Source organism: Pelophylax lessonae, assembly GCF_965119305.1.
Source record: "Pelophylax lessonae genome assembly, chromosome: 10".
In the NCBI taxonomy this organism is placed as follows: domain Eukaryota; kingdom Metazoa; phylum Chordata; class Amphibia; order Anura; family Ranidae; genus Pelophylax; species Pelophylax lessonae.
The window spans coordinates 51,248,105-51,272,034 of record NC_138777.1 but is presented as its reverse complement, the minus strand read 5'-3'; the positions used below and the strand labels follow the sequence as shown (position 1 = coordinate 51,272,034).

Genomic DNA, 23,930 nt, shown 5'->3' with positions numbered 1-23,930 from the left:
GAATAGTTCATATTCAGTCACAGCGGGAGCGAGCCTCCGGCGGCAGGAGTCCAGCGACGTAGGTCTACATCGCTGGACGGGAACGAGCCACTTTGCCACAGTATAGTCAATGTGACTGGTCGGCAAGTGGTTAATAATTTCATTGAGTTGCAAGAGCTGTGAGCTGGGAAGGCCAAACCTCTTTTTGCCTGGTCATGCACCCAAGCTCTTCCTGTGTGATTCCAGATCAACTGATTTATATTCCCTCTAGCCTGGGGGTCGGCAGCCCGTCAATCGCGATCTACTCATCGATCATGGGTAGGTGATGGGTAGACCATGATTCTTGATTGCCGATCCATGGACTTGGACAGGAGGGGTGGTGGGCGTGGTACTGATCCTCTTTCCTCTTGCAGCTGCTGAAAACCACCTCTACTCTCTCTCCTGCTGACATTCAGTGGCTGCAGAAAGAAAGGGGATTGGTACCAGTAAATACCATCCTGCCACCCCTCCTGTCCCTGTTCCTCCTCTTTCCACTGCCTCATGTGCTCCGTGTGTCCCCTCTCACTTCTCTCCTCTCCCATCGGCTGCTGCAGGGTATGTTTCAGGATGGAGAGCGTTGAAGGGGCCAGTAAATATGTCATATATCGGCCCCTTCTTTTTCTGAACGAACACAGTGAGTAATCAATACTGATCACTCACTGTGTCCATTCATAACTGATGCATAGTAAACTGTGTTTACTTTGGGGTGGAGCCCCACACAGCTGCATCGATCTTAAATGTGACAGCGGCTGTGGGGGAGATGTCATGAGGAAGGAAGGCTCAGGAGATGAGGAAGGTTTCTGGAACATGTTATATGTTACACACTAAATCCTTAAATACCAGTGTAAAATGCTTTAAAGGTGAACTTTAAAAGGTGAACTTTCAGGAGCTGCATACTAATTACTTGATTAAATCAACTGCTGAAAGTTCTTTAAAACTGAGGGTTTAAAACGTCCCCAGTAAGAACAAAAAAAAAGAAAGAAGGCAGAGGGGCTGATTGCCCAAAGAGCTATAAATGAGAAGTAAAGTTTCCTAAATTACCCTAATTTCTTGTATTTTGCATCCTCAACAGACACAAAGGTATCATCACACCTTTATGCACATCTGGGATTTACCAATACATTCCTCTACTCTATAAGGCCCCTTTCACTCATGCAGTCCGATCAGATCCGCCTGTCAGTTTTTCAGTTTCAGTTTGACCTGATCGGATGCCCCATGCATCCCTATAGGGCAGCGGATGTCAGCATAACATGTCCGCTGACACCCGCTGCCATCCGATCTGATCCTGTCCATCAAATCAGGACGGATAGAAACCCTATTTTCCATCCGCTCAGCGGATCGGATGGGATCGGATAAGAACGGACAGGCGGTCTGTTCTCATCCGATTCCCCATTAGGGGACAGCAGTCATCCTCCTGCTCAGAGGGGATCGGCTGATCGATCCCCCGCTGAGCAGAACGGCTCCGTCGATGGAACGAAGCCGCGTGAAAGAGGTCTAAGACTTCCAAAGAACTACAGTATGTTCACACTGAGGTCTTCAAAAGTCTGAGCCTACCAAGTCCAGGAACATTATAAACAGTGTCCCCAGAATTCCTTACCAATAACATAATAAAGTGGCAGTGAAATACTACCCAGGCCCGGGAACAACCCCTGTTTTTTTCCTCCTAAATCCTCTTGCTCATTAATGTTCAGTGGTAAGATGACTGCATTCGTGCTTTCCCTTGAATATACATGATTCTGATATTCTCCTGCAGGCCCCAATGTAGACTGCATTAAAACTACATTTGGAAAACATGATGGAGCTTTCAGTGGTTGCCATTTATTAGAGTAACCATACTACCTCAAAAATGATGTCACAGAAATAGATAGAGGGTTCTTCACTTAAAAAAGAAATTACGATGGATCTGAAATGTTGGATATCAAACCTCACTGGAAAAGACATATAGAACTGCTGCATGAATCTTCGGAGAGCATTTTACCACGGCATTAATGACCTAATTTAAAGAAAACATCTGCTGGTGAATGATGGGCAATAACATTTTACGAGAGGCAGAATGTTTGTAATTTGCTTTCCTGGCAAAATAAGCCACTAGCCCTCTAATAAAGAAAAACACAATTCATTGAAACATTTTTCAGATTCCAATTAATAAATAAGAACTATTTATTTGCTTGAGTGGTGAAAAAAGAGGTCACGCATTCCCAACTACGCTAATAAAACGCGATGGATGAAACATTGTTTTCTCTTTATTAAAGTATAGAAATTTGAAACTGTGATAATAAATTAACAGACAGAAAAATAGAATTATGCCACAGTTACTGTATCCTAAGCAACTACATGAATGTGAAATATTCATTAAAAATGACTACATTGTTAAGTGAAAGCAGCATGGGATGGGTCATTTAGATGCATCAAATGTGACATAATTGTTTGGAATGGGGAGAAACTGGCTACATTTTCTGTTTATTGCTTTGGTCGTGCCCAGGAAGACATTATACTGAATAATTTTTATCTCAATGAAATCCCATGTAGTGCTAATGGTGTGATGATCCCTGTAGGGAAACAACCTTGTCATATAAATAAAAATATGTTATGAAGAAGGGTCTCAAAACCCTAAGAGTCCATTCAGACTAGCGCGACTTGTCAGGCGACTTGGTCGCCTGGCAAGTCGCGGTCGGTCGCTCGCCATTGAGTAGTACAGGACCCGTTCTAATAGACTTAACCACTTAAGCCCCGGAAGATTTTACCCCCTTCCTGACCAGGGGGTATTTTGCGATTCGGCACTGTGTGACTTTAACGGACAATTGCGCGGTCGTGCGACGCTGTATCTAAACGAATTTGGCGTCCTTTTTTTCCCACAAACAGAGATTTCTTTTGGTGGTATTTGATCACCTGTGCAATTTTTTGATCACGCGCTATAAACAAAAAAAGAGCGTAAATTTTGCAAAAATAGCAATATTTTCACATTTTTTTATATGAAATTCCCCCCCAAAAAAATGTAAAAATCAAAATTTTTTAACATTTTCGGCCAATTTGTTTTATGCTACCTATGTTTGGTAAAAAAAATAGCAAAAAGCATATTTTGATTGGTTTGCGCAAAAGTTATCGCGTTTACTAACAAAGGGAAAGATTTTTGTCATTTTTGTTGTTTTTTTTTTTAACGTGTAATGGCGGCGATCTGCGATTTTTTTTTGCAGTACTGCGACATTGCGGCGGACAGATCGGACCCTTGACTGACATTTTTGACACTTTTGGGGTTACCAGTGACATTTCTACAGTAATCAGTGCTATACATATGTACTGTAACAGTAAAAATACACTGGCAGTGAAGGGGTTAACTTTTTTTGAAAGGGAGGGGCTATGTGTGTCCCTAGGGGCGTGCTTTCTACTGTGATTGGCTGTGGCTTCAGATGTATGAAGAGTGATCAACGGTTCTACATAGTAGAACCGTATGATCATCCTTCATACACAAGGGAGAATGACAGGCAGCTTGTTTACACAAGCCGCCTGACTTTCTCCCTCTCCCCCGCCGATCGGGTCCGCCGTTCACACGCGCGGGGGGGTCCGTGACCACGCGGGAGCGCGCCTCCGGGGGCACGCGCTCGCTCCCTAGACCCTCACAAGCTAGTGACGTAGCCCTACGTCACTTTGCCTGTGAGGGGCTGACTGCCGATGTAGATCGGCGTTAGGCAGTCGGCAAGTGGTCAATAGACTTACTCTAATCCGACTTAGAAAAAGGGTCCTGTACTACTTTGGGGCGACCTGAAGGCGACTTGCATTGACTTCAATTATATGAAGTCCGTGCAAGTTGCGCCGAAGTCGCGGTGCACGCTGTGCAGCGCGACTTCACAGGTCGCCCCACAAAGTCGTGTCGCGCCAGTCTGAATGGGCTGTTAAACAATAAATGAAGGTGTGTTTCCATTAAAATGTAAATAATCCTTGTGCTGGCTACTGTGAACATTGCCTTCATGGACATGGCATCAGGGCACTTTGCAAGGATTGCTATGGTTCTTCAGTCCGTCCCATTGAACCGCACTTTGCTTACCTGTTTGGAATGCGGGGGGGGGGGGGGGGGGGGGTTATTTCCAAGCACACCTATTTATTACTGTAGATAAGAAAGGAAAAAATCAGCGCACGATGCCTGGAATTGGTGGACCATAAAACATTGATGAATAAATAAAAACATATAGAAAATGGATAAGAACAATAATAATCTTCTATGAAAAGTTGTACAATAAGATATAATGTATAAAATGCCAAGGTGATCAATCAAGTGCTCATTTGCTGAATAAGAATAAATATGAATGATACTACAAGTGATGATCCTTTTATCACAATATAAAATATTAAAGTGGTGGTGAAATAAAGTGATCCATACAATAGGAGAAAATTAATGAGGGGAAGAATGATGAAGTACAGCTTCCAAATTGCTGTGTTGTGAAGGGGTGAACAACTGCAACCCCAGGTCGCACAGTGGTTATCTGGATAACTGAATCAAGTGCAAGTGAAAATATCAAAAAGAATTAGGTGAAAGTGACATGCACTTAGAGTGCCTAATAATATCCAATGAGAACTGGACAGTGTAAAACACTAATGAAAATTAATCACATTAAAATCGCAAAGTCCCAAAAAGGTGCAAAAACTGCAAAAATGCAAAGATAGATGATGATGAAAAGTTCATTAGTGATAGAGTGACACAGGACACTTCCGGTGACAACACGGTGCGATCTTTCGTGAGCTTGGAATCCACAATCAAGTGTAATGGCCGCTCACCTCCATTAACACTCAATAGAGTGTTTTGGGTGTAATGAATCACCCTATGGAACCTCTGGATCAATCTCCAATCTGCTGCGAGGCTTAGGTAAAGGCTCTGCAATCCTCATGTATATGGACGTGCCAAATGGATAAATCAATATTCTTCTATAATGACATCGGGTAGGCGGCAACAACTGCAGTGTTCCTAGGATACTCGTTCACCAGAGATAAATAGGGGGGACTCTCATAGTGTAGTATATTCAATACTTTAAACCTCCCTGGCGGTATCCCCGAGCGGGACTCGGGGTGGATTTTTTAGTCCAGGATCGGTATCCCCGAGTCACGCTCGGGGTAGATGTGCAGAGAGAGCAGCGGTGTCTCTTACCTTCTCCTGGCGATCCAGCGATGATCTCTCATTGCTGTGACCGCCAGCCGAGATCCCCGCCGCTCGTAAGTCGGTCTGATGACTTCCTAGTTCCATTCCCTGCAGCAGCAATGCTGCATGGGAGCGAAACTGGGAGGGAAATTCAAACGTTGCACAAAACACAAACACATAACACATTTTATATATATATATATATATATATATGCACACACACACACACATATATATATATATATATATATATATATATATATATATATAGATATACATATATATATATATATATATATATATATATATATATATATATATACCTATATACACACATATATATATATATATATAAAATTATATTATTGATTAGATTTTAATTCATGCGTTATATATTATATATTTATATATATATATATATATATATATATATATATATATGTGTGTGTGTGTGTGTGTGTATATATATATATATATATATATATATTATACACACATATATATAATATATAACGCATGAATTATAATCAAATCAATAATATAATTTTATTATATATATTATATAATAAAATTATATTATTGATTCGATTATAATTCATGCGTTTGTGTTTCAAATTGATCACATCTGGGATGTCTACTAGACTCTTGTTTTGGTCAGGTTTAAGTCAGTAATTACTAAGAATTGTAGGCCTATAATACATAACGCCAAATTTCCATGAAAAAAATTGTACCGCTTTTGGTACATAATTCCTGACATAATCATACCGCCAGGGAGGTTAATATATCCAAAAGAATTACACTTACATTTAAAATGACAAATGAATGCGTTCAAAAGATGCTGTAGGATCCCGCCGATGCGGTCCGTTCCGATACTTCCGGTCTCGGCCGTAGACCGGAAGTGATGTCATCATGGCTTCTCCCGACGCGTTGCGTCACAAACTCACGTGACTTTATCAACCCCTGTGACGCAGTAGCCCTACGTCGGTTTGCGCAGGAGGGCCAGCTTGCCGCAGTATATATGCAGTTGGCGGTCCGGAACTGGTTAATATATTTTTGGTTGGGGGTTGGTCTTTTTTTTTTTTTTCATTTTTTTGACAGTATAGATCTATGTTGATCCCAAGCATGTTTGAATCCACTTACTGCTGAGTGACTCACTACCTCTGCTGAAAGTGTATTCCAAGCATCAACTACCCTTTTGGTTAAGAAACACTTTCTAGAACTAGTTTTGGACTTCCCTCCTGCTGGTTTGAGGTTATGTCCCTGTGTTCATTCTGTGTTATATATGTGATGAATGAGGATTGTCTGTTTTGTCCTCATTTTTTAATCTGTTTTGAATAAACTTTATAATTTTACTAAAATTGTGAGTCGCAATGATTCATCTCATGGTGTGCCTCAGAAAGTCCAGTCTTTTTCTTGTGCAGAACAGGCTGTTAGTTTTATCCTTCGGTCTGTAGTTCTTCCCTACCTTTTCTCTTCTCATTTATGGATGATGGCACTATTTGGGTAGTTCGTTTTCTTTTGTTACTTTCTAGAATTAGTTTTGGACTTTCCTCCTGCTGGTTTGAGGTCATGTCCCTGTGTTCTTGATCTTAGCTTCATATGAAGAATACACCACCTTTTCTTGCATGGGAAGATTCCCTTGCAAAGTGCATCTTCCCATGCAAAGTGCATCTTCCCATGCAAAGTGAAAAGCCTATTTAATTTTATAATTCAATATTTTGCAAAAACATGGCAATGCCAGGTCTGAAGATGGTGCAATATACAGTATATCTGGCTATTCTAATTTTTGGGCCACTGAATATCTACATCTATCCATCTATACACCCGTGCTTATTTTGTTTATATTTTTAAAACCATGTTTTGTATTCTTTATTTTTTTTGTTTTTTTTTTTGGGGGGGGGGGATGTTATTAAAAAAAAAAATCTAACATAACTTCTAAATCTGTCTTCTTACCACGTGTAAAACAATTGTGTTGCAGGTTTGCACAGAATGTCAGATCAACTAAATCCAAAACTATATGCAAACACTGCACTCGTAACATTTCCTGGCTTAGAAAGGGCAGCATTAGACCTTAATTGCTGTAGTTTTGTATGAAGTAAAGCAGCAATTAGCTTCTCCGAAGGACTATCTGTTTAAAACAAGGTCATGTGAAACCGGACAAGGACGAGACTAGCACTTGTAATTGGGTTTAGAATGCTGTACAATATCTATTTAGTTCCAAGGCCATCCTTGGAAAGAAAGATAATTATTCATAATGTATCATTTGTTTTTAGGAGAACTGAAAACACACTAGGGGGTCAATTTCTAAAAAAAAAATAAACAAATCGCATCACAAATATCACAAGCAATCACACAGCCATTGCAAAATATTTTGCCTAATAGGTTTATTTCCTATGATCGTCAGCTCCATCTAGTGGCTATAATGCAGTAGTTTCCAGATTTAGGTGTTTCAGGAATTATTACATTATGGCCACTAGATGGAGCTGACTTTTTTTTTTTCTATGAGGTGACTTGTTTTTCTTTTACCCACCACCTATCCAATGAGGGCATCTCAGTTGCCAATTATGTTGTTACAGTTGGATGGTAATGCAAACAAAGCTCTGAGTTGGAGATGAAATTGCAGCCACAGTTACAGTGTGTGTCTGGGAGTTACCCACAGCTGCATGTAGAAGACTACAGGGGGTAGATATTGAACCAGACACCCTGAACAGGGAGAGAGAGCAGCAGTGACTGGTCTTTATTGCAGAAAACTCCTGTGTTGTTGTTTAATCTCTTTAGGACCGCCCGCCGCAGATGTGCTGCGCCAGGCAGCCACTCTCAGGCGAATCGCCGTACATGTATGGCGCTCGCTCTCAGTAGGCTGGGGGGCCTGACACCCGCGATCGCTCCCCGCTGAGAGAGAAGGACGGTCAGCTGTAAACACAGCCGACCGTTCTTCTCCCTGGAATGATCACAGAGCCCATGTGATCCTTCTATATAGGATCACATGTCTCTATGGTAATTTCAGAAGCCATGCCCCACACAGGTAGAATCACGCCCCTAGGCTCACATTTAACCACTTTACAACCGGAGGATTTTGCTGTCTTCCGTCCAGGCCACTTTTTGCGATTCGGCGCTGTGCGACTTCAACTGACAATTGCGCGGTCGTGCGACGCCGTACCCAAACGAAATTTACGTCCTTTTTTTCCCACAAACAGAGCTTTCTTTTGGTGGTATTTGATCACCTGTGCGATTTTTACTTTTTGCGCTATAAACAAAAAAAGAGCGTTTATTTTGAAAAAATAACAATATTTTTCACATTTTTTTATATGAAATTCCCCCCAAAAAAGATGTAAAAACCATTTTTTTTAAAAGTTTTTGGCCAATTTGTTTTATGCTACATATGTTTGGTAAAAAAAATCGCAATAAGCGTATTTTGATTGGTTTGCGCAAAAGTTATTGCGTTTACTAACAAAGGGAAAGATTTCTGTCATTTTTGGTGTTTTTTTTTTAACGCGTAATGGCGGCGATCTGCGATTTTTTTTGCGGGACTGCGACATTGCGGCGGACAGACCGGACCCCTGACTGACATTTTTGACACTTTTGGGGGTACCAGTGACATTACTGCAGTAATCAGTGCTATATATATGCACTGTTACTGTAAAAATGACACTGGCAGGGAAGGGGTTAATTTTATTGGAGAGGGAGGGGTTAATGTATGCCTGGTGCTTACTGACGTGTAGGGGGGGAGGTGACTGAGTGAGTCATGGACAGATCGGATGTCCAGCTATGCTGAACAGTCCGATCTGTCACTCCCTGTCACTATGGAGATCCGCCCGCTGTGTTTACACACAGCGGGCGGATCTCCAGACTCGATCCCCGACGATCGGGTAAGAGCAGCGGCGATCGCCGCTGCTCCTCCCCTGGCCCGACTCCCGCTGTGAATGAAAACAGCGGGAGCGAGCCTCCGGCGGCGCGCAAGCGCCGCCCAGAAGGGGAGGAGTCCAGTCACGTTAATACTACGTGACTGGACGGGAACGAGCCACTCTGCCGCAGTAGTATTACTGTGAGCGGTAGTAGAGTGGTTAACCCCTTGATCACCCATAATGATAACTCTTCCCTGTCAGTGTCATTATTACAGTAACAGTGCATATTTTTAGCACTGATTACTGTAGTAATGTCACTGGTCTCCCCAAAAGTGTCAAAAATGTCAGTCAGGGGTCCGATCTGTCTGCCGCAATGTCGCATCCCCGCAAAAAAAAATCGCAGATCGCCACCATTACTAGTTAAAAAAAGAAAAACAATAAAAATGACATAAATCTTTCCCTTAGTTAGTAGATGCGATAACTTTTGCGCAAATTAATCAAAATACGCTTATTGCGACTTTTTTTTTTTAAACAAAAATATGTAGCAGAAAACAAATTGGCCTAAAAATTATTTTTGAGAATGTCATATGGCAGAATGTGAAAAATATTGTTTTTTTTTTTTTCACAATTGTCGCTCTTTTTGTGTTCATAGCGCAAAAAATAAAAATCGTACAGGTGATCAAATACCACCAAAAGAAAGCTCTATTTGTGGGAAGAAAAGGACATCAATTTTATTTGGGTACAGCGTCGCACGACTGCGCAATTGTCCGTTAAAATAATGCAGTGCCGAATCGCAAAATATGGCCTGGTCATTAAGGGGGCAAATCCTTCTGGTCTTAAAGTGGTTAACCACTTTACCACCGGAGGATTTTGCTGTCTTACGTCCAGGCCACTTTTTGCGATTCGGCACTGTGCGACTTTAACTGACAATTGCGCGGTCATGCAATGCTGTACCCAAATTAAATTTACCTCCTTTTTTTCCCCACAAATAGAGCTTTCTTTTGGTGGTATTTGATCACCTGTGCGATTTACTTTTTGCGCTATAAACAAAAAAAGAGCGACAATTTTGAAAAAATAATATTTTTCACATTTTTTTTTATATGAAATTCCCCCCCAAAAAAATGTAAAAATCTAAATTTACTAGCCATTGGTTTCTTAACCACTTGCCGACTGCCGCACGGCAGCAGTCAGCCCCTCACAGGCAAAGTGACGTAGGGGTACGTCACTAGCCTGTGAGGCTCTAGGGAGCGAGCGCGCTCCCGCTCGCTCATGGACCCCCCTGCGCGAGTGACCGGCGGACCCGATGTCCGCCAGTCACTCGTGATCGTCAGTTACACCGGGAGAAAGGCAGACGGCTAATGTAAACAAAGCCGCCTGTCATTCTCCCCTGTGTAACAGCACAGATCATACGGTCCTGCTATGTAGGACCGTTGATCTCTGCTGTTACACACACAGCCACATCCAATCACAGTAAGAATCACGCACCTAGGGACACACTTAACCCCTCCCTCTCCAATAAAGTTAACCCCTTCCCTCTCAGTGTCATTTTTACAGTAACAGTGCATATGTATAGCACTGATTACTGTAGTAATGTCACTGGTACCCCCAAAAGTGTCAAAAATGTCAGTCAAGGGTCCGATCTGTCCGCCGCAATGTCGCAGTCCCGCAAAAAAAAAAATGCAGATCGCAGCCATTACTCTTTAAAAAAAAAACAATAAAAATAACAACAATCTTTTCCTTAGTTAGTAAACGCAATAACTTTTGTGCAAACCAATCAAAATACGCTTTTTGCAATTTTTTTTTTACCAAACATATGTAGCAGAAAACAAATTGGTCTAAAATGTTAAAAAATTTTGATCTTTACATTTTTTTGGGGGAATTTCATATAAAAAATGTGAAAAATATTGTTATTTTTGCAAAATTGACGCTCTTTTTTTGTTTATAACGCATGATCAAAAAATCGCACAGGTGATCAAATACCACCAAAAGAAAGCTCTGTTTGTGGGAAAAAAAGGACGTCAATTTCATTTGGTACAGTGTCGCACGACCGCGCAATTGTCCGGTAAATTCACGCAGTGCCGAATCGCAAAATAGGCTCTGGTCAGGAAGGGGGTAAAATCTTCCGGGGCTTAAGTGGTTAAGTTATGTTGGCCAGAGTTGGAGCTCAAGACCTGGGTTGGAGCACTCACCCCATTGGGTAAGGATACTTGTAATCCCATAAAGTCAGTTAAAACAGCAACACCAAATGGCATGAGGCCTCTCGCCAATGCAGCAGGTCCATGAGTCACAGAGTAGTCACAGATAAGACCCTGAACGGCTGTTACAGGTGGTCCTCTCAGCAACACTGTAAACTGAAGCTCCTCCTTGAATGCAGCCTCAGAGGAGGTGCAGGACAGCATCAGTGATAACAACTCATTCCCTGCTGCTAGAAGGAGCAGTGCTATGAACCACAGCAGCAGCAGATCAAAGACTACCCATGCAATTAAATTTTCAGATCTGTACTATCAGAAAATTTTTATTTAAACAGACATTCAGATATGATGACGTTTGTGCTATGCATGTGTTCAATTTCATGTATTTTCATTGTTTAAATAATTGGGTTCTTTTATCATTCCTTTTTTCATAATATAACAGCTGACAACATTTCTTTTCCTATTTTGCAGGGAGATGATGTGTTAACTGTCATCAAAGCCAAAGCTCAGTGGCCGGCCTGGCAGCCCCTGAATGTGTAAGTGTGAAAAGACATATGTTTCTTCTGCATTCAAAAGTCTTCCCAATTTCTGTCTTGACAAGTGTTGTATCGCCGGTGTCCCAGAGGTAAAGTGATAAACTCAAGAACCGCTCTTCACTGACAAATCTACTGCTAACCTCCGTGTTGGTTTCATTGCTCTGGAAATGTTGAAAATTACTCTATCTGTTGTAGACCGGCCAGTGAAAAATACCCGGCGTGTAACAGAATCAGTCCGAATCATTTGTCATTTATAATATCGGTACAGAAATGTACAGAAGAGTCATCATTTTTTTTTTTATAGGTATCAAAATGTATTCACAGCGGGACCTAAATGTGATTAATATACAAAATAATGAGGTAAAGTGAACATATGGGCTTACCATACCTTCCGGATTATGACCAGGTCCACAATGCAGATGGCCCTTGGTAGCTGCTTGCATCTTCAGTGTTCTTCAGGATGCCCAAAACCCGGCGAGCTCTATTACACATGTACGGACCCTGTCTTATGTAGTCCAAATTTTGTAGGAAACAGAGCTGTAGTTATATATTCTGCACAGTTACAATATATTGAATGCAGCTATAACAACACCCTTGGTGTACGTCCAATAAGCCCAATGTCCCCGTGCTTAGAATAATTCCCCAACAATGTTACACAAGCATCATAGATGTGTCTTCATTAACTTGCTAGACTTTTAGCAAATCTATTGACACCAGATAGAGTTAAGCCTCGTACACACGCAACGAATTTCCGCCGACCGGTCGTCCGTCTTTTGTCCAGAGTGGTGTCTGTTGGTTGGAATGTGCTCTAGACTGCACACAAATTTTCCCGCACGACAGAATTCTACTTCAGAAGTGATGTCATGTGTTGGATTGCTTTCTTTGTGTTCTTTCATCTCTGAGCATGCCTAGTCTTGCTCATAAGATTTTTCCCCGTCAAAATCTGTACTAATGAGGCGAAAATCGGACGTGTTTTGACGGAGGACAAAAATTATAGAGCCTATACACCAGAATTTCTTCAGCCGAAAAGTCACAGTCGGTTGTCAGAAGCACCATACTAACAAGCTGAAAATCGGCAGATCAGTCGTCGGACGAAATTTCCCGGCCGAATTTTTACTCGTGTGTACGGGGCTGTAGGCCAAATAAAGCTTAACATCAAATAGTAGACACAGAGGCTGTAGTCAGCCTGAGTTCTTGTTTATGTGTTAGTTACATTTTTCTTTACCCAATTACTAGGTTTATTGCCAGTGATATAGGCCGGGGAAGGAGATAAATATTTGGGATGACATTCTAGAAGGATCTTTGCCTCCCAGGCCTGCTAAGGATGCCAGTGTAAAAATAGTCTGGCCTTTTTTCAGATAGCGGGAGGACGTGAACCAGGAAGCAGGATGGCCGAACATGTCGGCTGTCCTGTAGCTGACCGGAGCGGCACTGCGGAGGCTTCGTTCTAGGGTAAGTATTTCATAATGAGCTAGTATGCGATGAATACTAGCTCATTATGCCTTTGTCTTACAGGGTTTTTTTTTTTCATTTTTTTTTTTTGGGGGGGGGGGTTTACTTCCTATTTAAGTGGAAATTTACTGGGGGAGATTTAATAAAATTCGAGCACACATATTCTAGTGCAGCTGTGCATAGTAATCAATCAGCTTCTAACTTCAGCTTGTTCAACTAGGCATGGTTCCCACCTATGCAGGTTGCAGTTTGCATATTCCAGGTGCATTTTGCATTTTTCAAACCGTTTTTGATCCATTTAAGTCTATGGAGCCAAAAACCAGAAAAAAAGTCCCTGGCCCTTTCCATAAAATGCACAGATGTGAACGTGACCCATTGGAAACCATGTTAAATGGACTTTAGTGTGTTTTCTGCAAAACTGAAAATGCACTAAAAATGCATACTGTAGGTGTGAACCAGGTCTAAAGCTTTAACAATAAAACCTGGAAGCTGATTGGTTACTATGCACAGCTGGACCAGATTCTGTGTGCACTAGTTTTAGTAAATCATCCCCACTATGTATTGAACCTGACAAGTTCTCTTTAAGCATTTAAAGTAGTTAATTGGCTATACCATTTTTTTTTTTTTCCAGAATTGTCGCTCTTTCTTTGTTTATAGCACAAAAAATAAAAATCGCACAAGTAGAGCCACCATCATGTCTTGGCTGGGGACATGCAGAATCTTCTAGCCCTTTTCTCTCCAGCCTTGCTGTCCCTGGTCTGCCTCTTTCTTTCATTGTATTTAAATTAATTTAGTCATCATCATCACATGCAGGCATTGCCAAGGGTAGTCCTCATGCTGCGATAATATATCAGGAAACTATGTACAGCGCCCTGCCCTCCCACCAGCTATGATCTACCTGCATTTCGTAGAGAAGCACAGAGATCTTGACTGGTCTAATATAAGTTAAAGCGGAGGTCCACCCAAAAGGGTAATCTCTGCCTGTCTGCCTCCCCCCTTGGTTATCCCTCCTACCCCCTGCCCCCATTGTTGCCCAGGCAAGAATATTGTGGCTCCTGTAGCCTCCTTGGATATCCCCATGATATATCCCAGGAGGCTGCAGGGACACGCACCAGTTGGAAGGGGGCTGGATGCCAGAGCCTGAAAAAGACAGCCAGCCAGCTCCGGATGTTATAAGGAAGAAAACTGGGGGTGCTGGACCCCACCTATGGCAACGGAGCAGCAGATTGCAACAGTACAACACTTGATTTACTGGGCAGATGAGCATGTTTTCTAAAATAAAAAAACTCTACATAAAAAAATTGTTTGGGGGTGGTGAGGTGGGTGAAGTTTTTCTTTAAAGCTGAACTATGGGCACAAAAACAATCTACTTTGTGTGCAGAAATACATTTGCTTTCCTAGTTATTACCTTGGAAAAGTAGCAGGGGCATATCATCCCTGTGCTTTACATGTACTGTACAGAGAGCAGAGTTGTGGGTTGGACCCAGCAGTCCCCACCTACTACAGGCTGCCTGTGGAATACTGCTGGAGGGGGCGGAGACAAGACCAGTCACCCTGCATGAGGGAGAGCAGCAGTGACCGGTCTTCATTAGAGAAAGCTCCTGTACAGCGGCAAAGTTTCACACTGGATCACTGCACAGATCTAGAAGAAATGCACAAAGCACACTACGTGAGAATACACATGCCTCTTAAACTCTTTAGGAAGAATTTAAAGGACCAATAAAGTGCAAAAATGTGAATTTCGGTAACTGATTCTACCTTCCAGTATCTAGCACAAGGCAAAACCATTGTTTTGTGTTGCTCCAATCTTAAAACAAAGACCTCCTTCCTGAATTCTGGTTGATTAGTAATACTAGTTTTCATTACCCTGATTAATGGTCAGTATTCTGTAATTTTATAATAAGAAATACTTAGATCCATGAGCTAGAGTGGTTTTACATTCTGAAAAACACTTAGCAGTAATTACAGATGAGTGAGTTGTCTTTTAACTCCCCAAATTAGGTAGATTGCTCTAGAGCTTGGAAATTGACAGTCTTCAAGGTGCTGTTGATTGGATAATTATTGTAGAACCCTTTCCCGATTCGTATCACGCATCAAAATCATAAAACTTTTTAAAAAGTCTTTTTTTTTTTTTTTTTCAATTTAGGAACAGCTATAAGGATTTATGTGGTTTCTAATTGGCAGAGCTGTTAAGACCTCAAAACATTGTCTGCGTTGTCTCTGAAACATGGATGTCTGAGAATATGCAAATCAGATGATATTTTTATACTGTATCTCAACCAAACACAAAAATGGAATATGTTGCTGCTTACTAGTCCTTGGATGTAGTGGCTGCCATGAACACTTCCTGACCTAGGGTGACAATCACTCACTATACTGTATATATAGCCCTATACACACGATAGGGATATTGTACAAAAAATACAGCACAATAATATCAATAATAATCTGATCGTTAGTACGTTAGATCGTTAGCTTTTGTCTGAAAATTTCCAAAGGGACAAACACAAAAAAATTTCTTGCATGATACCGAATCCAAAAAAATACATTTGTATACAAAAAGTGCAGCGCTAATAAATGATACAATTTAATAAACCATACTCATAAAATGCAAAAATTCATATATATAAAGGTTTGAAGTGTCCATAAAGGAAGGTGCAAAATAAATAAATGCTGGTGAGTAAACGAGCATTCTCCATAGAAAAAGCACCATAAGTCCCAGCGTGCTTGAAAAAGCCAATCTTCCCAACTCCTTAGTGAGTAGAGACACCGACACTGAAAAAGAGGGAGAATGGCCGCTTACCAGAGTCAAATGTCTTCCAAATTAATGGAAAAGCCTGTAAGGAAAAAGTCCCAAGGTATATGGAAATCAGTTGTATTCATTCAAGAGAACTTCCAAGCAGTGTGTGGTTTCTGGTGTACCTAAATGAAACAAGGAATCCAGGCTTCAGCATTCCAATAATAACAACGGCCAGGGAGTGTGGTGACATCATGTCTGATCCCACCCAACGCGTTTCGTCATGTGTTTGACGTCGTCAATTTTCGTTAATAAAAATACATTACATCACTTACAAATTTTTATTCTGTCATGCGAGAATTTTTTGTACTTTAGTAACCTATTTGTTTTCAATATGGAGACTAGCATGCAAAAAATAAAACAGTCATCCGTCTGATAATCTCATCATGTGTACTAGGTTTATGAAGAGGCCGTTTTGTCACCCTAGGCTGCTCTACAAACCAGTCCCCATTATCCCTATTAAATAGGGAGGGGGGTTTTTGTAGTTCACAGAAAATATCTGGAAAAGCTGATAACATTGTTCGAGAATTCAATTCAGAGCACAGGAAGTTAAAGCAGAGTTCCACTCAAAAGTGGAACTTATGCTTATCTGTTTTTCCCCCCTCCAGTGCCACATTTGGCACTTTTGGGGAGGGGGGGGTCTGTTTTTGACAGGTACCCTGTCTCCACTTCGGTCGGACCTCAGCGAGGTTTGTTAGAAGTTCAGCCCCCTCCTCCTCCCTCCTCCTTCCCCTGTTGCCGGGCCAGTAAGAGAGAGCAGGCTTCATTTCTGGGTTCCCTTATCGGCAATTGAGGCAGCAGTATCCGACAGCCAAAGGGAACATTGGCTGGGCTGCCAACATCGCTGGATAACAAAACAGGTAAGTGTCCTGATATTAAAAGTCAGGAGCTATAGTATGTGTAGCTGCTGACTTTTAATTTTTGGAGGGGGGGACTCTGCTCAAAAAACAGTTGTTGGCTTTCGAGTAGAAGCAACATACCAGTGTAGCAAATAGCAAACCACAGTGTCCTTGATCACTACCACACCAGAACAGTGTTGCCTGACCAGTGCAGCCAGCCAGTGTCCCTGATCACTGCCATACCAGTACAGTGTCGCCAGACCTGTGTAGCCTGAAAAAATGTCCCTGATCACCACCACACCAGTACACAGTTGCCATACCAGTGCAGCCGGCCACAGTGTGCCTGATCGCTGCCACCCCAGTACAGTGTCACAAGACCAGTGGATCTGGCGACAGTGTCCTGGATCACCACCAAACTAGTCAGAGTCACCAGACCTGTGCAGCCAGCAACAATGTTCCTGATCGCTTGCCACACCAGTCCAAAGCAGCCAGAAACAGTGTTCCTGATTGCTGCCACACTAGGGCTGGTATCACTAGACAAGTGTAAACCAGTGACAATGTTCCAGGGTTGTGTACCTGATTGCAGCTCTATCAGTAGAGTGTCACCAGACCAGTGTAAGCAAGAAACAGTGTTCCTGATCCCTGCCACGCAAGTCCCAGTACCTGAATTTGACTTGGTATCAGCCTATTTCAGTCCCTGTACAGCAGAGCTTTGTTTGGGAGAAAGAAAAAATCAGCACTAAAGCTGGATACACACTATCCAACTTTTGTGGTTAGATTTCCTTCAGATTTACCTTTTCTATGTAGTGCAAGGACCTGCCAGATTGCATACAAATTGAAAGTGTTTAGGTTTGACCTCATATTATATGGTTTTGGTAAGTCTAAAGGAAAAAGTCTTCAGAAAATCTTATAGTGTGTATGGCCCATTAATGTCAGTCAAAGAGATGTGCTCAACCCCTGGCTAACTTTAACAGCGTGGGCTCAAAGGAAATGGGATGAATGATGATTGTCAGTCAAGACTGAGGACATCTAGTAGTTGAAAAGAAGTATTGTGGGGGCCACCACTGGATTGAATGTATATAAATCATCAAGAGCATTTTTTTGCTTTTATAGGCTAAGCATTTTTTTTTATGGTTTTATTTTGGACTGCAGTTCTGCTGCAAGTAAATGTGAACTATAAATGCCATTACGCAGGTTTCCTTTGCCTAGCTTATTTGGCAGTTGGATATATTATTAAGGTTAGCTTCCAGCTAAGCTGTCTCTAGATACAGGTGGAAATCTCCTAGCGACAACTATCTTTGTAATACAGCTGATAGATCTCCTCCTTCAACTGCATCAAGAGAAATCTGTGACTGACCGTGGGAAGGTAAAAAGGCAAAAAAATGTAATAGTTATTAACCAATATAGACATCAATCTCATTCCTTTCGTTCTTACTCAGACACTCATTACTTTTTTCAGACATTCACAATTTATTTTTGGTAGAACTGGACTTCTCACCTTTACGCCATTTGCAATAATGACTCCCAACCCAGTTTACCCTGACATTTCACTGCCATTAAACCCTCATTTATTGCTACATTATAGCTTTTTGGCCTTAAAGCATCAGCTTTTAGGCCAAAATTAATGCCTTTTTTTTTTTTTTAAATCATCTTAAAAAAAATCACATTTCACTGCCAACCACTTCAATCCCTGCCCTTGTACAAAATCCGTTTGGCATCTTTTTGCATCTTTTAAGAACACTTTTGTTCTTGTGCTTAAAGTTGCCAAAAACTGCACCAGAAGTCTCAAAGGTCTACATAAGAACCTTTTTCTTTTGATGTCTATCCTATTGAAGGTAAACTGGAGGAAAAAAAAAAGTTGAACAGCAACCAACAAAAACACAGCAGTTACTTTTTTATTTGCTTGCAACATATAAAGTTTAAATAGAAAAAGCTATTAAAAGCCTATTCATTTTGCATGGCTAATTTCTATGCTGTTTTTATTCTGCCAAAAAAAAAAAAGCACATTATTAATAAGTGCAAAGGTTATTAATTTAGGGTAATAACATTTCACTCTTGCGATTCATTAAAGTGCCAAAGCGACCTAGTTTTAAAATGCACAGCCTTGGTTTTCAATGAATAGTTCTATCTGCAGAACCAATTGATAAAATTGTTAATCAAGAAAGAACAAATTAGATTGCAAATTGTTGTTTTGCTCAATTAATTAAGCCTTTGACTATTCATCTGAGAAGCTGGATGAGAATGAAAAGAAGTGTATAAGGTATTTTTGGACCTTTATTTCTATAGATCAAACAAACTCTGGGATGAAAAGAAAAAAAAGAACTTGCTATTTCAAAAGAAAAACAAAAAAAATGAAAAAACAAAAACAAAAAAGGATGTATATACTGTTAATATGGAGTGTGGTGCTTAGAGATTATAGTCTGATGTATATGCTTTTCTGATGTCTCGGTTGTTGGATAGAGAGAGTCAGTAGAAAGCCAAAAAAAAACCTTTCTTTCTGCCGGAACCCTTTTATTTTTTCATTTCGGCTGTGACTCACAGAATATTGTGGTTTCATTAAATAAATCTAAATTGCCTTAAAGAGATGAGAAGATGTAAGCGCAGCAGGAGTGAAGCTATTTTGATTTTTTGAAAGTCGGCTATACGTTGCTTGATTGTGAACTTTCAAAAGGAAAGGGAAACATTTGAAAACGTAGGCTAGTGGGGGATTTACATAACAATGAGACCGGAGAATGGTGATCTACATAACAGTTCAGCATGTATTTTAGCTACTTTTTGTGTAATCCGCTGTGCACTTTCTGTAGCAAACTTTATTATGTTGACTATCAGGCTGTATTTACCGTAGGGTGCCAGTACCTAGAGTAGTGTTGTTAGACGGTCAGGGCCAAACCTCAACGTTTAGAAACTTGGATAACTTTTTGTTTTACTCGTTTGACCGGCTTTTTCTACAAGATTCAATATCCATTTTTTTCTGGTCTGTACAGTTCAAAGTGTATCTGCATTTAAAGTATATATAAATTCTCAATATTAGATACGGGTGTACAACTTTATTTACTCCCTGACCCAGGTGAACTTGCGGAGATCCCCGAGACATGCGTTGTTGGGGGATGTGGAGGTAAATGCCTCTAAGGGGGCCAAATTACTAATTAGATTCATATTTGTGGCGGCCAGGATAGCGATTGCAAGGTCGTGGAAGTTGGCCACTATACCCTTCGAATTGCTAAAAGCAAAATTGTCTTGGTTAATGATCAATGAGCGCATTTCAGCCATACTTAATGATAAGATGCAACTTTTTGAAAAGGTCTGGAGCCCGTGGCTTAAGTATTTTGAGGGGGACCCCCAAGATGGACAGTTGTAGACAGTTGTAGACTGAGTAGATTATCCTGTTTAAGCCGTAGGAGAACTGCTGCATAATAAGTACCAAGAGCCCACTTTTCGCAGTCCTGAAGTACTCTTCTTTTCTCTTCTATTCTCCATCTTTGCTGCTCTCGTCTGTTTACTGTGTTTTCTTTCCTTTCCTTTCTTCTCTTCCTTCCCTCTGGGGTGGCTATCCCAACCCGATTCTTTATGAATCCTTTGGGGTTCCACATACCGCATGGGCCCCACGTAAGGCAGAGCCCTGAAACAAGTGAGTTGGGGTTCATAGAGGGCCCACTTCGTGATGTTCACTGACTTTATCTGTGATTGAAGCCCACTCCACCCCTTTATGCCCCTTCGGTGTTACTAAGGGTAGTCAGTTTAATTATGTTATGGTTCATATGCTTCTTTGTTTGTTTCATACTGCTCACATGTATGTTATGTTGTGAAATGAAAAACTTTAATAAAAACATTGAAATAAAAAGTATATATAAATTCTCATCTTGTAAAACAACCCATTGTTAACCTCAGTTAAAAAAAGTATGAAAAGATAAAACGTGTATATATACATATAAAAAAACACCTTTTTTTTTTTTTTTTACAAGTGATCACATACCCTTCGTTCTCAGCTGCATAAGGAGCTCAGAGAGCTAGTGGAGGAAAACTGCAATACATTGGTCTTCCTATTGAATGGCGGGGGAGGGGGCACAGCACATTCCAGCAAAAGTCTAATTATTGGAGGAGAGCAGGATGAGTTCTCAGCACAGCCAGAAAACTGACCATGCTGTGATCTCATGGCTAGTGTGGTCAGTTTTTTTTATAGGAAAGTAGAGGGACTGGCAGGAACCCCAGGGATTTCACACCATTAAAGCAATACAAAGAGAACAGGATACTTTTTCATACAAGTACGTGGTACACTAGGCATATATCAGGGCTATGAAATGTTGGGTTTACACATTCTTTAATGTAGACTGCATTCTAGTATTTGTTTTTTTACTTACAAAAATGTAGGTGTTATGGGAGTCACTTTGGGTGAGGGACTCGTGGAAGCCAGCTTACCTTGAAGAGGTTGGGAAACTCTTGTTTCAGCTCCCCAGACCCATGTTATGTGTAAGTCACCCTGTGTCTATTAGGGGCAGAGGGTGACTGAGAAAATGATGGACAACTACCAAATGGACACTGAGAATAGGGTTTGGATTACTTAAAATGGGACAGTAATATTTATCAACAATATCACTCAATAAATATATGATACAATAATTCCACTGTATCAGAATGATGGAAAATTGTATGAGCTTTGCTTCATAATCTATTGTAGGTAGGAGCCGGACAGTCTGCAACTGGGGTCTCCTTCTATTGTCTGTTTAATAAGGTGTTCTGTGTTTATACTTAGGATAATGTGTAATGTATTTTGTTTTAGCCTTGTTGCTGGAAGTCGGACCTGGAGTGAGATCCTGATTAATCTAAGCATTGTCTAGGTGTGGATTCCCATTCATATTGTTTCTGTCGGCTGGCTAATTTGATTAACTCTTGGAGGATCCTCTATGATAGGATAAGCCTTGTTTCAGCTGTACCTCGTTATGTAAACCATTGTGTGATTATTTGTGTAAATATCCGAGTAATGGTTCATGTGGTTGTTGTTTAGCTATGATAATTATTTTCCTGTGTGCAGTTTGTATTGGTAGGGTAATATGATCAGGAGGGGACTGTCCTCCTGTGAGCATATATTCTGTATAAGTTTGTTCAATAAACAGTTCCAGATCTCATACAAGCTGTTTGTCGCCTAGTCTTGTATGTAGTGTGGCCATGATATTTGATATCAGATGCAGGTCCTAAACCACTTTCCACATCCTTCTTCATTAACCTCTTATTGCACAGAGCACTAATATGCAGGGTCCTGCGATTATTTGTGGCCCAGATTATGGCACGGGAATCCTACCAAGCACCTAGGGCCTGTGAAACACTGGGAGCCTGGGTCACCTGACACGTGTTCTTTGAGGGGGCCACTCTCACCGCCAGTAGGGTGACTCATTTCCACAAACACCACCTGCTCTTCAGTCAACCAGGTTTGCACCAATACATAAGACAGCAAATATCACAGAAATTGTCCTGCTGAGGTATTGGCTGTACTCCTGAAGAGGAGCTCACGTCTTCCCCTAAAAAAGTAAAAGTCAACAGCTACAAATACTGTAGGTGATTAACTTTTAATATAAGGAAACTTACCTGTCCAGGGATCCAACGATGTCTGCACCCCAAGCTAATTCTTCAATTAGTTTTTGGGTGCAGAAACCGGCAGTGAAGATGCCCATGCCTGCCTTCAGACTTCACAGCTGGTTTCCTATTGCACATACGCGAATTGTGCTGCGCTTTGTTAAGGGCCCCAACAAAGCTCAGCGCAAATTAAATTCTAAAATGAAAGTAATTAAATTCCAAAAGTTAAACATATTATATGGATTCATTATAATGAATTAGAAAGAAGCCGTGGGTGGCTCTGAAACGCGTTAGCCATGCCCAGTCAATGCCCCCTGTGCTGATGTCATGCCCAAACAGGAACTTGGCGGCTTATATACGCGGTCTCCTGTAGCGGGGGGTTGGAAACCTCCTGCTCTCCCCACCATCTGAACCGACACTTGTACGGACCTTGCCGTGCCCCAGATGCGCTGCTTGTGTTATAGCCTCTCTGACCCCTGGAGGGTCTGACATGCACATATCATCTTATGTCTTGTAATTTGTTTTTAATAAAGCCACAGTCCTTCTTATACTGCACTTAGAGTGGCACTCTTAGTCTGGTTCAGTAGGTTACACAATAATGGGAAAGACTGCTGACTTGACATTTGTCCAGGAGACAGTCTTTGACACCCTTCACAGGGCGGGTAAGTCACAAAAAGTCATTGCTAAAGAGTGGTGTATCCAAGCATAATAATGGAAAATTGAGTGGAAGGAAAAAGTGTGGTAGAAAAGGATGCACAAGCAACAGGGAAAATCGCAGCCTTGAGAGAGTTGAGAGGCCAATTATGAATTTGGGGGAGATTCACAAGGAGTTGACTATGGCTGGTGTCAGTGCTTTAGGAGCCACCACACACTGAGGTATCCAGGACATGGGCTACAACTGTCGCATTCCTTGTGTCAAGCCACTCCTGAACCAGAGACAAAATCAGAGGCGTCTTACAGAGGATAAAAAGGACTGGACTGTTGCTCAGACTGTTACTTACTTTTCAGATGAAAGTAAATTTTCATTTCATTTAGAAATCAAGGTCCCAGAGTCTGGAGGAAGGGTGAAGAGGCACAGAATCCAAGTTGCATGAGGTCCAGTGTGAAGTTTCCACAGTCAGTGATGATTTGGGGAGCCATGTCATCTGCTGGTGTTGGTCCACTGTGTTTTATCAAGTCCAAAGTCAGCGCAGCCCTCTACCAGGAAATTCTAGAGCATTTCATGCTTCCTTCTGCTGACCAGCTTTATGGAGATGCCGATTACATTTTCCAGCAGGACATGGCACCTGCCCACACTGCCAAAAGTAAAAATACCTGCTTTAATGATCATGGTATCACTGTGCTTGATTGGCCAGCTAACTCGTCTGACCTAAACCCCATAGAGAATTTGTGGGGTATTGTCAGGTGGAAGATGAGGGACACCAGACCCAACGATGCAGACAAGCTGAAGGCTGCTATCAAAGAAACCCGGGCTTCCATAACACCTCAGCAGTGCCACAGGCTGATTGCCTCCATGCCACTCTGCACTAATGCAGTAATTCACGCTAAAAGAGCC

General features: G+C 41.4%; 1 protein-coding gene across 1 annotated transcript in view; it reads left to right on the top strand.

Moving 5' to 3' along the window:
• The window catches only part of SPON1 (spondin 1), a 547,762-nt gene that overhangs the window by 417,907 nt on the left and 105,925 nt on the right, over window positions 1-23,930 (top strand). Inside the window, exon 7 of the mRNA XM_082269927.1 lies at window positions 11,655-11,719. Within this exon, the coding sequence (XP_082126053.1) occupies window positions 11,655-11,719 (65 nt within the window). The remainder of the gene's footprint in view (window positions 1-11,654; window positions 11,720-23,930) is intronic.